Here is a 15,249-nt window from a genome sequence, read left to right as displayed (position 1 = left end):
AGTGTTATCCCTCAAATGATATAAAAAAGCATGTACAATTTTATGTCGTAATTTCTTTACATAGGTGAAGAAAAATGGGTCTGACTAAAAAATCACCACTGAGAAAAGCGTGTCAATGCTCTAAAATGCAACACCAACTGGAGGTGCGGGTAAAATATAGAAGTGGTAGAGGAGAAAAAGACGCACCAACTGTCCAATAATGGTAAATATTAAACCTTTAACACCGGTCTTGGTTTTTTTCCCCATGAAAGAAATACACATATGCAGAGATTTGAATGATTAGAATGTATTGGCCCTTTCAGATAGCACAACTCAAAAGGGTTTTAAAAACTAAAAATAACACATTTTATCATAGAGCAGCGTACTATCGTACCCTACGCTCACGTAGAATTAGTTGTTGTTTCCAGTGAATGGAATTACATTTTTTGTTGAATCTGCTGTTGGAATCCCACTTAATCCAATAAACATAAGCATATTCTGAAACACCATTCAGACCTCAGGTATAGTTTTGCAAGGTTAACATTTTAGTTTGTTTATTATGTAATTGCTCCATCTGTGAGGGACGTGTTTGGTTATGAACTGAAATCAGATGTTTATTGATGCCATTAGTCCTATGCTACACTGGCAACATTACAGCACAAATTGTTTTTTTGTTGCAGCCAATTCTGCATGTAAACAGATCTGCCACATATTTGATTGCCCCTTCTAATTATGGATGTCTGGGCACTGTGGAAAATATAGATAAAATGTATTCGCCTTTTTATTTAAAAAAACTTGATGCATGGATGGGGATTTTTCACAAACACACCCCTGAAAATGTACTGTGGATTTTAATGGCCTAAAGCAAAGTTATGTAATCTACAGCACATTGCAGTGGGTAATTGAAATAATTTGGTAAATCTGAGATTATGAGGTTTTTAAGAAAGTTGGCGCATCAGCTGTAGCAAATCTGTCTTGAAAATCATCTTAATGAATGCTTAATCTTGTTTTGGCGGCTCCTGCATTATTTGAACTAATCCAAGTTGTTTATTCAACACTTTGCTGATCTAATGCCCGTTTCAATTACAAAGGCCAACGAAGATTTAAGTGAAAGTAGTCCCAGTGATATAAACAGTGATGTAACTTTTGGCACAAGTACAAACAAACTTTCCATCTCTTGCTCTGGGACAATCACTGGGCATTTGTTTTCTTAAATGCAAACCAAATGCTGTTGGGCAACACACACACCTGGTTCCTCTGCAGCAGAGGCTAGCAGGAGAGGTGTAACTCATCCATCCTGATCCAGAAATCATTAGCCACCGCCTAATGTTCCCTTGCTTTGGCATGTCCCAATTCATGCCTGTCAAATCTGGATTTCCCTTTGAAGTGCATACCTCACACCAACTCTTCTCTGTCTCATTCCAGGTGTTTGGAGCTCCACCCAAACAACCTCCCTGCCCTCATGGCTCTGGCAGTGAGCCTGACCAACACTGGTATGCGCCATGATGCCTGCGAGGCGCTGCTCCGCTGGCTGCGACACAATCCAAAGTACAAGCACCTGCTGAAGGGCAAGAGCCACCTAATGGGATCCCCAAACTCACAGCGCAGGATGTCTAATGCTCCCAACATGACCAGACATGAAAGGTATTGAGACTGGACAGGTATACAGTTCATCACTACAACAGACCTGATGAAATCAAGGAATGGAGAATTTTGTTGTAATTCTAGGTCCTCCTCAGACTGTTATAATATTTTTAACTTCTATTTATCTTTATTTTTTGAAAAAAAAGTTGTAGGTTTTCTTGAAATGGCGCATGATCGACACACCTGGAAGCCATGTATTTGGAGAATGTGCCCAGCTAACAATTTTTTTCCCCCAATTAATCTGCCAATCATTTTCCCGATTCATAGTTTGATCTATAATTCTGTAAATAGTTTAAAAATGTTATTCACAATTTCCTAAAGCTGGAAATGGCATTTTTATATGCCTTGTTTGGGCAAAAGCAAAATATTCTAAGTAGTATGACGACGAGTATACGTTATATGCTACAAATACAGAGAAAAGATTCAAATCCTCACATTTAAGAGGCGGCAACCAAAGAATGATTCAAGTTTTTGCTCGTAAAATGATTGAAGTGATTAATCATTTGCAAAAGTATTTTCAAATAATTATTTCAACTCTAGCCGACCGTGTGGCATATCAATAATATGAATAATAAGAATCAATTTATTTGTATATAGTTGTCCAAAATCTAGACTTTAGTTTTTGATTTTCAAGAGAAAAGTATCATTTCATGATATACTGATTATGTGTCATGTCCAACCCCCATCTATTGGTACTTGGTAGATAAAGTTTCAAAGAGAAAACAGAAAAACTGTAGGAGATACAAATGAGATCCAGGAGGGTTTTAAACTGATACTTTTTCACCACAAATTGTATACATATATCACTGACAAACACATGATATAATGTGCTGCATGTTACACACTAATTTGTTTTACTGAAACTGTGAATACCCTCTCAGGGAGAGCAAAAACCTATTTCAAGGTCTCAACCACAGCAATTATTAGTGTTATTTCACTGGCGAAACGCATACACGCATCAATCTTGTCACACCGCTCTTACTGCTAGACAATTTATAAGCCTCACTTTATCTAATCATTAATTGTCAAGTCAGTGAAGAGATACAGGTACATCCCAATTACTGTGGTTTCCCCCTCTAGTCCATGCAATATCATCCTTTTAATTTCTGCTGCTTACGCCATCCCTCTCTTTACTCTCCTCTGTTTCTCCATACCTCTCTGCTCTAACTTCCATTTACCCTCCCTCCCTCTATTACAATCAGCCTTATGCAAACTAAGATATAACTTGAAGAGCAGTCCTTATCTTTGCCCAAAAGCTAAGGAACAAATGACCACTGAGGCAGATATAGCTGTCCAGCTGCCATTTGTTTATTTATTTTTCTTTGACAAGGTTCAGTAACTCTCTCGCTCTCCACTCATTTCCTGCCGAGATCGCTTAGCTGTTTAGTAATGGTATTCACCGCTGCACCAAAGTTCCGTACACTATGAATAAAGATTGAGAGGCCGAACAATGTGTGTGTGTGTGTGTGTGTGTGTGTGTGTGTGTGTGTGTGTGTGTGTGTGTGTGTGTGTGTGTGTGTGTGTGTGTGTGTGTGTGTGTGTGTGTGTGTGTGTGTGTGTGTGTGTGTGTGTGTGTGTGTGTGTGTGTGTGCCCACAGCGCTCCTCTACCCGAGGTCAGAGAGCTCTTTCTGGAAGCAGTTCAGCACAACTCTAACAGCATCGACCCAGATTTGCAGACTGGCCTCGGGGTGCTTTACAATCTAAGTGGCGAGTTCAACAAAGCTGTGGAGGCCTTTAACATGGCTCTGTCAGTGCGGCCTGAGGTATGTACCACACTCACGCAAATATGAAAACATGCAGATTAGAGAGCAGAGCTGTAGTTACACACATGCTTGTAGGGACAGAGATGCTCTGCAGGCGCGCACAAATAATTGAATTGGTTGATTCAAGACTCAACGGAGGAAACCTTGCAAGAAAAAACTGTTGCTGAGATCGCAATATACTTAAAAGGGCCAGATCACACACAAAACATACATGAACTTTTTGAAATACATCTAGTGGTGTTTAATTTATTTAAAACAGAAGTAGGCGGTTGAAAAATGTACCCAACTTCCTGTCAGTGACTTCAGTTAACAGTCCTCTCATTCATCCATATGTCACCACATTAATGCGCAGCTAGCAAAGAGTTATTTACTGTCACCTCAGATCACTAAGTACATTAAAACATAAAAACAAACATTGGGAATTATATTTACCTGCTCCGCCATTGTAGACAGGCAAACATACAGCTCTCTTCGGGTTCACAGGCAGAGACCCGCCTCATTGTAGCATTCTCTCTCATGGTTGGATAAAGGGTTGTGGTCGGGATGTCCATGGTTAACTGGTTAACCGTTAACCGTTAAGAAGATCTTTAACCGGTTAATACTAAAGGTTAAACGGTTAAAAAAAATTAAATAATATTAATTTCTCTGAAATCCGGACTCTTATTTTGATATCGCTAAACCGGATGTAAGAATGCCAACTGTTAGTAAAGAATGAGAGTAGTGTAGGCTACGCTCATTTTTATAATAAGTCCATGGTACGATCCCAGTCACAACACTCCCGTGTCATATGTTTGTATAATTGAATTAACAGCGTGGGCTCCCGCTAGCTTAACATAGCGCTAGCATTAGCCTTCTTGAGGTGGATGCTGTCCTGCATCTATCACCGTCTCAGTGAGTGTGTGAGGGAGTGACAGACAGGCAGTGAGTGCCCGCCCCCTGCACAGACACAGGTCTGCCATGATTGTGTGCCAGGATCAATAGCGAAAATCAGTCATAAACAAAAGCGTTAACTAAGTATCGTTATGCAGTACTGATAACATCGGAGCTTATCAATATTACGGTCTGTCAAAATGTTGCCCCGTGCTCAGCACTACTTAGCACCGGGTTTCGGTAGGCTACCCATCCCCTAAGCCTGTGTGTGTGTGTGTGTAAATGTCCCTTTTCAGTCACCTATTGCACTTTCTGCTCCTACATTCGCATACTAGACCTCTTCTCACAACAGACAAAGGTGCCGTGTGAATGTCAAAATGTAGGCATTTAAATTGGCTACAGTTCCCTGAATTGTTTTTAAATTAATATGCCGGTCCTTGGAACAAAAAAAGGTCGGGAGCCCGGCTATAATGCTTCATGTATTTCACTATAAATAGGCTACATTAAATCTTAACGGTTAACCGGTTAATAACCGTTAATTCTGGTGGTTAACCGGTTAAAGAAAAAATTCTAAATGGCCATCCCTATGGGATACCAAAACAGTTTGTAGTTGTATGAATACATAGAGCGATGTTACACAAATATATTAACAAAAATCTATTGCTTACTTTGCTTGAACTATTTTGTGCGATTATTTGACATCTTTGGAATTCTGCTGCCATGAGTGTGTGCTGCGGTGGGTAAACACATGGGATGCAGAGGCAACATGTCTAGCAGATGGTTGACTCCAGCTGGCACTCTATTGAGCCAATGATGTAAACTCTACACTTTTCATGAAACACTATTCATGGCTGATCAGGCGCTCATTAACATATTCACAGCTGACACATGATTTCACTTAGTTGTTTCTGCTCATCTTTGCCCCATACAGGTGAAACTCGAAAAATTAGAATATCGTGCAAAAGTTAATTTATTTCAGTAATTCAACCTAAATGGCAAAACTAATATATTATATAGACTCATTACATTCAAAGTGAGATATTTCAAGCCTTTATTTGTTATAATTGTGATTATTATAGCTTACAGCTTATGAAAACCCCAAATTCAAAATCTCAGAAAATTAGAATATTACATAAAATCAATAAAAAAAGGATTTTAAATACAGAAATGTCGGCCCTCTATAAAGCATAATCATGCATATGTACTAAGTACTTGGTTTGGGCCCCTTTTGCACAAATTATTGCCTAAATGCGGTGTGGCATGGATGCTATCAGTCTGTGGCACTGCTGAGGTGTTATGGAAGCCCATGTTGCTTTGATAGTGGCCTTCAGCTCGTCTGTATTGTTGGGTCTGGTGACCTGAACTCCATAGAGAAACTATGGACTATTGTCAAGAGGAAGATGATACACACCAGACCCAACAATACAGACGAGCTGAAGGCCACATCAAAGCAACCTGGGCTTCCATAACACCTCAGCAGTGCCACATGCTGATAGCATCCATGCCACGCCGCATTTAGGCAATAATTCATGCAAAAGGGGCCCAAACCAAGTACTTAGTACATATGCATGATTATACTTTCTAGAGGGCCGACATTTCTGTATTTAAAATCCTTTTTTTATTGATTTTATGTAATATTCTAATTTTCTGAGATTTTGAATTTGGGGTTTTTATAAACTGTAAGCCATAATAATCACAATTGTAAAAAATAAAGGCTTCACATATCTCACTTTGTATGTAATGAGTCTGTATAAGATATTATTTTCACCTATAAAGTTGAATTACTGAAATAAATGAACTTTTGCATGATATTCTAATTTTTCGAGTTTCACCTGTATAGGAACTCCTCAGAACAGATATTTATTCAAATGCAATAATGGGTATGGAATGAAAACAAACTGCTACAACTGTTGTACTGCAACAATTATTTGTATCCAAGGATATGTAGTTAAATTAACTTACACAGGGGGCGCCTTTAGCTGGTAAGGCGTCCCCCCCATGGGCCTCGGCCAGCAGCAGACCCGGGTTCGATTCCAGCCCGCGGTCGTTCTCTGCATGTCACTCCCCTCTCTGCCCCATTTCAACTCTGTCTCTACACTATCTATAAAGCATAAAAATGCCAAAAGAATATCTTAAAATAATATATATATTAACTTACACAGTTAACTTACACCATCCCATGCATCGTTTCCAGCCAAACGTATAATGAATATGCAACAAAGTAAAACAGCAAGTGTGCACTTGAAAACCAAGAATTTTCACAAAGCACACATGTTCCCATCCAAACAAGAACAGCAGACAAAAAACCCTCAAGCTTGTACACATCCTTGGAGAGATAGAGCCAAGGGAGAGCTCATGCAAACAGATTCTATGAAGCACAGCAAACTGCCACCACATTATGTGAAGAAAAGAGCCACGTGGAGTATGGTTGACTGGCACACAGACGTTCTCACTAAGGATCCAGGACCAGAGCAGAGCAAGATTGACAAAGAAAGTTGAAACAGAGACTGACACATATTTCTTACTTTGGAATGCAAGCATTTACCCAAAAAAAGTATGTAATTGTACACCACGCACAATACCAACCACAAACCTCCATCACCCTCCTTCATGCAATCTGACTCTGTTCTTCGAGTGCCATCCCAGGCCAGCAAGAATATTACTCACTGTTAAATTGAACCAGCCCCATTTGACTCGGTAATAATATCTCCTCCCCTGCTGGAAGAATTGCTCTGGACAGAAAGGGAGATAATTATACCCTGCTGCAAGGCCTAGCTAAAGATGAAGGACCCCTCTACTGTCACAGATTGTGACCTCTGTGTGAGCCAGTATACCTGCAGGTGGGAAACAACAAGGTCAAAGACACCCTGTGTGATGCACTTTGCTAACCTAGTTAGGTCACCTCACCTCACAGCAGGGACCTGTGTGATGCTCCAAACACTACCTTGTTATCTGTGCATTACCTGAGGAAATTCTAGGTCTCAAAGTGCTTTGTTATGCTGTCACTGCAGATAGGAGGCTGTGTGTTGAGTAGCAGCCCACATTATTCAGCCCTATTTCACATGCGCTGTTAAAGACACTGTCAGCTATTGATCATGTCTGTAAAAAATAGCAAGTAAGCCCTCACAACGCTGTAAACCCAAATCCTTCTAACTATGTAATTTGGGGAGTTAGTTGCATGATAGTTAGCATCTGAAAAGAGTTTGGCATATGTATCAATCCAAATGAAATATATTGTAATTTAAGTGTTTTAAGTGTAAAGCTTATTGATTGTTTTTTATACCAGGTTTCTGGAGGAGAGATGACTGACGACTTTTAAATTCAGAACTCTCCAGTGTGTCAACGTATACAATTACATAAGGCCTTAATATGTGCAAGTCACACTATCAAAGCTGACAACATCTGAGAAAACACATCACTGTCCCTTTACTAAATACAAAATCTTCCATCTTCACCCTCTTGACGTTTCTTATCCTTAAACCAACCCCACCACTCGCCCTCCCATCCAGGACTACTTGTTGTGGAACCGCCTGGGGGCCACGCTGGCGAATGGGGACCGGAGCGCGGAGGCGGTGGAGGCTTACACAAAAGCGCTTGACCTGCAGCCAGGGTTTATCAGGTCCCGCTACAACCTGGGCATCAGCTGCATTAACCTGGGGGCACACAGGTGGGTGACCTGGAGCTGTAGACAGTGGTACTACTTTTGTACTACACTTGTTTGATGCAGCAGAGCAGTATGAGTAAGTGTAGCAGTAGTAGTAGTCGAACAGGTGTATAGAACAAATGAAGTGAAAGACTATGTACAGAGTTGGTAATTGGAAATGGAATTAATGTGCTCTGGTTTTGCCATTCATTCTGGAAACATGGGTAGGCTAATTCATGTTTCACAATTCCTTAACCTTAATAACATGACAGACAACATGCAAAAGAAATTAAGCCCCCAAGAAATACAGGTCCTTCTCATATAATTAGCATATTGTGATAAAGTTGATTATTTTCCATAATGTAATGATAATAATTGAACTTTCATATATTTTAGATTCATTGCACACCAACTGAAATATTTCAGGTCTTTTGTAGTTTTAATACTGATGATTTTGGCATACAGCTCATGAAAACCCCAAATTCCTATCTCAAAAAATTAGCATATCATGAAAAGGTACTCTAAAGGAGCTCTTAACCTAATCATCTGAATCAACTAGTTAACTCTAAACACCTGCAAAAGATTCCTGAGGCTTTTAAAAACTCCCAGCCTGGTTCATTACTCAAAACCGCAATCATGGGTAAGACTGCCGACCTGACTGCTGTCCAGAAGGCCATCATTGACACCCTCAAGCAAGAGGGTAAGACACAGAAATAAATTTCTGAGCTAATAGGCTGTTCCCAGAGTGCTGTATCAAGGCACCTCAGTGGGAAGTCTGTGGGAAGGAAAAAGTGTGGCAGAAAACGCTGCACAACCAGAAGAGGTGACCGGACCCTGAGGAGGATTGTGGAGAAGGGCCGATTCCAGACCTTGGGGGACCTGCAGAAGCAGTGGACTGAGTCTGGAGTAGAAACATCCAGAGCCACCGTGCACAGGCGTGTGCAGGAAATGGGCTACAGGTGCCACATTCCCCAGGTCAAGCCACTTTTGAACCAAAAACAGCGGCAGAAGCGCCTGACCTGGGCTACAGAGAAGCAGCACTGGACTGTTGCTCAGTGGTCCAAAGTACTTTTTTCGGATGAAAGCAAATTTTGCATGTCATTCGGAAATCAAGGTGCCAGAGTCTGGAGGAAGACTGGGGAGAAGGAAATGCCAAAATGCCTGAAGTCCAGTGTCATGTACCCACAGTCAGTGATGGTCTGGGGTGCCATGTCAGCTGCTGGTGTTGGTCCACTGTGTTTTATCAAAGGCAAGGTCAATGCAGCTAGCTATCGGGAGATTTTGGAGCACTTCATGCTTCCATCTGCTGAAAAGCTTTATGGAGATGAAGATTTAATTTTTCAACAAGACCTGGCACCTGCTCACAGTGCCAAAACCACTGGTAAATGGTTTACTGACCATGGTATTACTGTGCTCAATTGGCCTGCCAACTCTCCTGACCTGAACCCCATAGAGAATCTGTGGGATATTGTGAAGAGGAAGTTGAGAGACACCAGACCCAACACTGTGGATGAGCTTAAGGCCGCTATCGAAGCATCCTGGGCCTCCATAACACCTCAGCAGTGCCACAGGCTGATTGCCTCCATGCCACGCCGCATTGAAGCAGTCATTTCTGCGAATGGATTCCCGACCAAGTATTGAGTGCATAACTGAACATAATTATTTGAAGGTTGACTTTTTTGTATTAAAAACACTTTTCTTTTATTGGTCGGATGAAATATGCTAATTTTTTGAGATAGGGATTTTTGGTTTTTCTTTACTTTTTTACCAAAATCATCAATATTAAAACAATAAAAGGCTTGAACTACTTCAGTTGTGTGTAATGAATCTAAAATATATGAAAGTCTAATGTTTATCAGTACATTACAGAACATATTGAACTTTATCACAATATGCTAATTATATGAGAAGGACCTGTATATTCACATGCACAAATGGAAATAGGCCTACTAGACCTACATTAAATAAGCCTACAGAGCAGGGCCAAAAACACAAAACGCCCAAACGTGCACGTGCATGTTAGCACAACAAACAGCGAGTAGCCTACTTACTTTGGTGAAGAGCTTTTACTATGGTGAAGAGAAGCAGCAATGGCCCTCGGACTCTTAGGGTAAAGTATCCTCATGGACGAGTTGCTTCCAGACTGGAGACAGCAACGACAACCGAATACCGTCATGAGTTTTCAAGTAACGGCGGAACATGGCGGAAGACTTGGCAGGTGAGCTAGCTGGCTTATTATATCAAAATCACGCAACGGACGCAATAACAGTGGAATGTTGTGATTGGGCTTATCGGGGGCTGGTGTAAGCTTTGAGCGTCCCCTAGAGGCTCAGTCCTCATAGCAGCAAACCTGGTTCGAATCTGACCCATGGAAGGTTGCCTAAATGTCATCCCCTATTTGCCCCGAATAAAAAAAAAGCAAAAAAAAAGCCAAATAATAACCTTTAAAAAAAAAAAAAAAAAAAAAACAACAACGGTGGAATTTTGTGGTGTGTGTCCTTCCTCCAGCTCCCCATGCCAATTTGTTCATGTTTGCTTCTAGTTCTCACAGTGACAGTTAGGCCATTATAGGCTGTATGAAGTTAGGCTAGCACCGGATCATTCCCCATCATAGAAGTCTTCCCTCAACAAAATGTTGTTTGTGGTGCTTAGGCTATAGCATCGAAAAATGAGATTACATTTTGTTTTCAACATTTAACAACAACATAGGCCTACCTTTCCAGATGCAGTACTTTGCCTTGCAAGAGATCATCAGAGTATTTTTAAAGTTTCTGCACAGCTTCACAGGTGTTTTCAATATTGTGGCTGATTAGCCCTCTGCTCCAAGCACAAATAGGAAAGATAAAGGTGTAATTTGGCCCATGCTAACAGATGTAAAAAGCTAACAACTGAGTCAGAAAATTTTAAGATTAAATTACAGTTTGAACTCACATAGTGTACTGCACACCAGGAAGTCGCACAGGGAAATTCATCTGTAGGCCTGCTTGCTATAGTGAACTGATGTAGCTGCTGAGCTAACCGTTAAAGGTGACATATTGCTAATTCTCACTTTCAAATCTGTATTTTGCATATCTACTAGAAACCGAACGGTGCTGTTATGTTAAAGACACTCAGTGCGGTTACATGGCACAACTAGATTGGATTATCACATATATCGAACAAGACACTCGAACGGACCGTGTCACTTGTCTGAGTATACATGGCCTTTCAGGAATCGGATAAATGTCCGATGCATGGCTGTCTCCACTATGCTAGGTGGCGCTGTAGCCCTTTCAACCATGCTTTCAACAAGTGGTTTTAGAGCCACGTCCGGTTCTCTTCCGTCAATAACCCATGGTGTAGCCTATCACGCGCAGGCACACAAGCACAGAACGAGAAGTCCGATATGCGATATCCGATCCCTGTATACATACAGAGAGAAAGCCGACAATGAACGAATTATCTAGGTGTTCTTATCCGACTTCTCTTGTCCGTTATTGTGCCGATTTGTGTCCGAAGTAGATCGGATAAAGGTGTTTACATGCAGTTTAAAAGTCCTGTTGAGGTCTTATTTGTTTAGTTATCCGATTATGAGTCTGCATGTAAATGCACTGTGCATGGGTTGGTGGATGTATGTGCACAAGCACTAAAAATAATATCCACTTTAATATAGCCTACTAGCCAGCGGGAAATGTGCAAGTGCTAATATCAGCCACTCAACAAGCGCTTTGAGTGCGAGAAAAGTGCTGTATAATTCGAAAATATTATTATTATTATTATTATTATTATTGAGATGCCAATTAATTTGTGTTGTATTTTTTTGTTCCCCATTTCAGGAGAGGAAGAGATATACGATCTCAAGCTCATTTTTACATTGCATTTAATTTAGGTGATGCATTTATCCAAAGAGACTTCCAATAAGTGTGTTCAACCATGAGGGTACAAACTCAGAAAAACAGCAAGAATCATGAAAGTAGCCTACATTAGCTTCAAATAAGCCACACTACAAATTGCCACATGTAAGTGCAACATGTAGGCCATAGGTGCAATTATTTATATATTTTTTGTAATCATCATCATCTTCTTAGTCAAGGTGCAGTCGGAAATAATGACTTTCCATCAAGACAATCCAAGCCTTACTTCACCCCATGAGCATGATTCAGAACTTTCATTTAAATTACTTTAAACTCTTTTAAATGCTTGTGTGACTTGGCCTTAAGATATTTTCTTATCAGTCCATAAAAGTGAAATCAATTGTTTGTGTGAACCATGGCAGTTGCAGGGCTTGTAATGGACTCTTGGAAGTGTCCTCAACCCACAGAGCATGCCCTAAACTACACTTACGTCTATAATGTTTGCTTCCCTAGGGAGGCGGCCAGTAATTTCCTGACTGCCTTGAGCATTCAGAGGAAAAGCCGGAGTCGCCAGCAGTCCCACGAGGTTATGTCTGGAAACATCTGGGCTGCTCTGAGGATAGCTTTATCCATGATGGATCAGCCTGAACTCTTCCAGGCTGCAAATATTGGTGACCTGGATCTTCTCATGCGGGCCTTCAACCTAGACATTTGAGGAGGTAGTGACATTAACATCTCTTCAATTTCTACCCTACAGCCAAAAGCCCAAAGTGCACGCATCAGAGTGAATTTGGATCTGATGTTAGAGACAATAGTGTGAGACAATTTTGTGGTTTTTATGCACGTCAAAGTTGTTATGTTTTTCGCCCCAAGTACCTTGGAGGACGTCTGAGGACAGGTGCTTCCAAATGCTTGAAGTGACTGCTTTGCGATGGATTTGCACTGAAATTTGCGATTTCCCCGGAAGAGCACACGGACGAGCAAAGATTGTACGATTAATGCCTTAGAGAACACATCAATTAAAAACTGACTCATCCAGAGGAACAGAGCTTAGTTAGACAGTTTGAGAATCTTTCAGAGGAAACCTCTCACGCTGTTTGCAGAGAAAAGATGAGGACTGTTTCTCCCTCCTTAAGGATGGACCTGGAACTCCAAATTATATTCCTGACTTGTTTTTTCAAAGGATTTCCCTTTGTACTTCAGACAAACAGATAACCTTCCTTACTCCAAGTGGAACGTGCAAGCCAGGTTGTAAAGCCTTACTCAAGTGCATGCGGACAACTATATTTATTTATACTATTTATACAGCAACACAATAACACTAAGCCATTTTCAGACAGCCTGTGATTCCTAAATAACTGCCGTCTTTCTGAGACATTAGGTTTTTGTTTGGTTGTTTTTGGTCTTGGCTTCTCTTTGTTCCCTTTATGCTGACTAGTTGAACAAATACACACAAAAAATAGAAACATTTATCTGTAAAACCTTCTTAAATGTCAAACTTTTTTCATATGAAAAAAAGTTGTAACATGTCTGAAAATATCTCTTTCATTTTTAGCTCCTGGGGTGGCTTTAGAAGCTAACATCTATTTTGTATGATAACATTGCAAGTAAAAGATATATAGCTGCAAGCCAAGACTTATAAGATTTTTGGTATTTCCTGTTTTGCCATTTGTATCTTTGCTGTGGCTGCTCCAGTCAGCGAAACTCACACATTAATTGACTCAGCCATCATGCATGATTAAAATGATTATGAAGGCTTTGGCAGAATACCGCACGTTTGAAAATCGATTTCCTTTACCATCTGCAGACTTCAATACACATGCTGATTATACAAAACATTAAGTTATCGGAGAATCCAAGAAAACACATAATTGTAAGGAGCCGGTTGTTCCAGATAAATCACCTCAGAAGCAAACATGCTTTTCCTTAAAAGGCTTTTTGTCAAGTCAGCTTCTCCTGTGTTACTGTTGCTAGGTTGAAGTCACTCTGTGAAGTGAACTTGTCATGCAACAGAGAAAATGATAGATAATCTTCTGTACTGTATAGCTCAGCACCTTGATGTTTTACTGACGTGTCCGTAGTCTGGATGCGCTGTAGAAAGTAGGCATTTATTCTCATATCCTATGCAAAAGGTCATGTTTTATGTTGCCATGAATTGTCAGTCCGTTCCTTTGGGTCTCAGTGGATTCAAAAGGAAGTGGAGATTCTGTGCTTTGAAAGAGCGCTATCAGGCGAAGCAGAGACCCGTACGTGGGCCATTCATCTTCCTAACTGTACAGCTTTGATGTTGTGGTCTGTATGGCAAGAAGTGCTTTATGAGGAAACTGGTGGAGAACAAAAACAACTGTTCTTGTTCAAAAGAGAAATGTGGTAAGGTGATTCTTTAAAAAAAGAACACAGACACACACACACACACACGCAAAACACCATCCACCAAGAGTAGCCTTCATGTTTTATAACCCTGTGGTGCAGCAATATGTCTTTGACGTCAGCTTCACCCATCCAACACCCTGTCATTCATCAAGCTTGGCTATCAGGTGTTTGTTTTGTTTCTCCTCTGCATTTGTTTTCTTTGAAACCTTAGAAGCACTTTGAGAAGAAAACTCTCTTCTTTAAGTCGAACCAATGACATTAGTTTGTGATCCGCTGGTACTTTGAACATAATAAGTAAGATAATAATTCAGGACAGGATAATAATTCAGGATGAAACAGATGAGTAGCTACTGCAGTTTGATATTTTAAAAATAAATTGTTGGTAGAGACTATCTGTGGACAGCCATGATGTTTAATACATCAAGGATGCAGGGGAGCCCAGTGAGAAACAGTACATATGTGCACGCCACTAATGATTTGCAGCGGAGGGCGGCTGAAAGTGGACTGCACAATGGTAAAAGCAATTAGAGGCCAAAGAGGACGTCAATGCCCAAATTGTTCCGCTGTCTAGGAGATTTTATTGTGATTTTTAAATATTGAGGCGTAGCTTCTTTTTTTTCTCCACTGAAATATTATGGGTGATAGTGTAGTCCATATGTGCTATCCTGTTGAATATTTCATCATCATTAGATTATTAAATCATGGTAGCAGCACTGCTTTATAGATGATCCCTTTAGTCGAGGCTGAAATAGCTCTGCTGGATGGATTTGCCTGAAATGTGGTAAATGTGGAAATTCATGACCCCCCCCCCCAAATAGATGAACCCCACTGACATTGATGGTGATTCTCTGACTTTTGCTGACTTTTTTGTCAATTCTAGTGCCATCATTAAATGTGTCAGGTACTTTGGTTTCTAACTGAATCCAATAGGAGGATTTTTAGATAAGAACACATTTCTGTTCCTGGTCCTCTCAGCTGACCTTTTTGTCAACAGTGCACTGAAGAAACTCAAAACATGATGTCTGCGGAATTGTGATTTCCAAATCAATTCTAGTTTTCTTATGAGGTTATTGGCCTTTGCTTTTTTCTCTCGTATTTTAGGATACTGTAGTTAAAATGTAAAAAAATTAAAATAAAAAAAAA

At 40.4% G+C, this 15,249-nt stretch overlaps 1 protein-coding gene across 1 annotated transcript in view; it reads left to right on the top strand.

Annotated features, from left to right (window-relative positions):
- pex5la (peroxisomal biogenesis factor 5-like a) overlaps positions 1–12,448 on the top strand; it is a gene marked incomplete at both ends in the record, with an annotated part of 111,626 nt that extends 99,178 nt beyond the window's left edge. Inside the window, 4 exons of the mRNA XM_080032417.1 lie at positions 1,405–1,623; positions 3,222–3,387; positions 7,767–7,924; positions 12,247–12,448. Of these exons, the coding sequence (XP_079888543.1) occupies positions 1,405–1,623; positions 3,222–3,387; positions 7,767–7,924; positions 12,247–12,448 (745 nt within the window). The remainder of the gene's footprint in view (positions 1–1,404; positions 1,624–3,221; positions 3,388–7,766; positions 7,925–12,246) is intronic.
- Between the last annotated feature and the right edge of the window lie 2,801 nt (positions 12,449–15,249).

This window comes from Ammodytes marinus, assembly GCF_949987685.1.
Source record: "Ammodytes marinus genome assembly, chromosome: 8".
NCBI lineage: Eukaryota > Metazoa > Chordata > Actinopteri > Uranoscopiformes > Ammodytidae > Ammodytes > Ammodytes marinus.
This window is presented reverse-complemented; position numbering and strand designations above follow the sequence as displayed.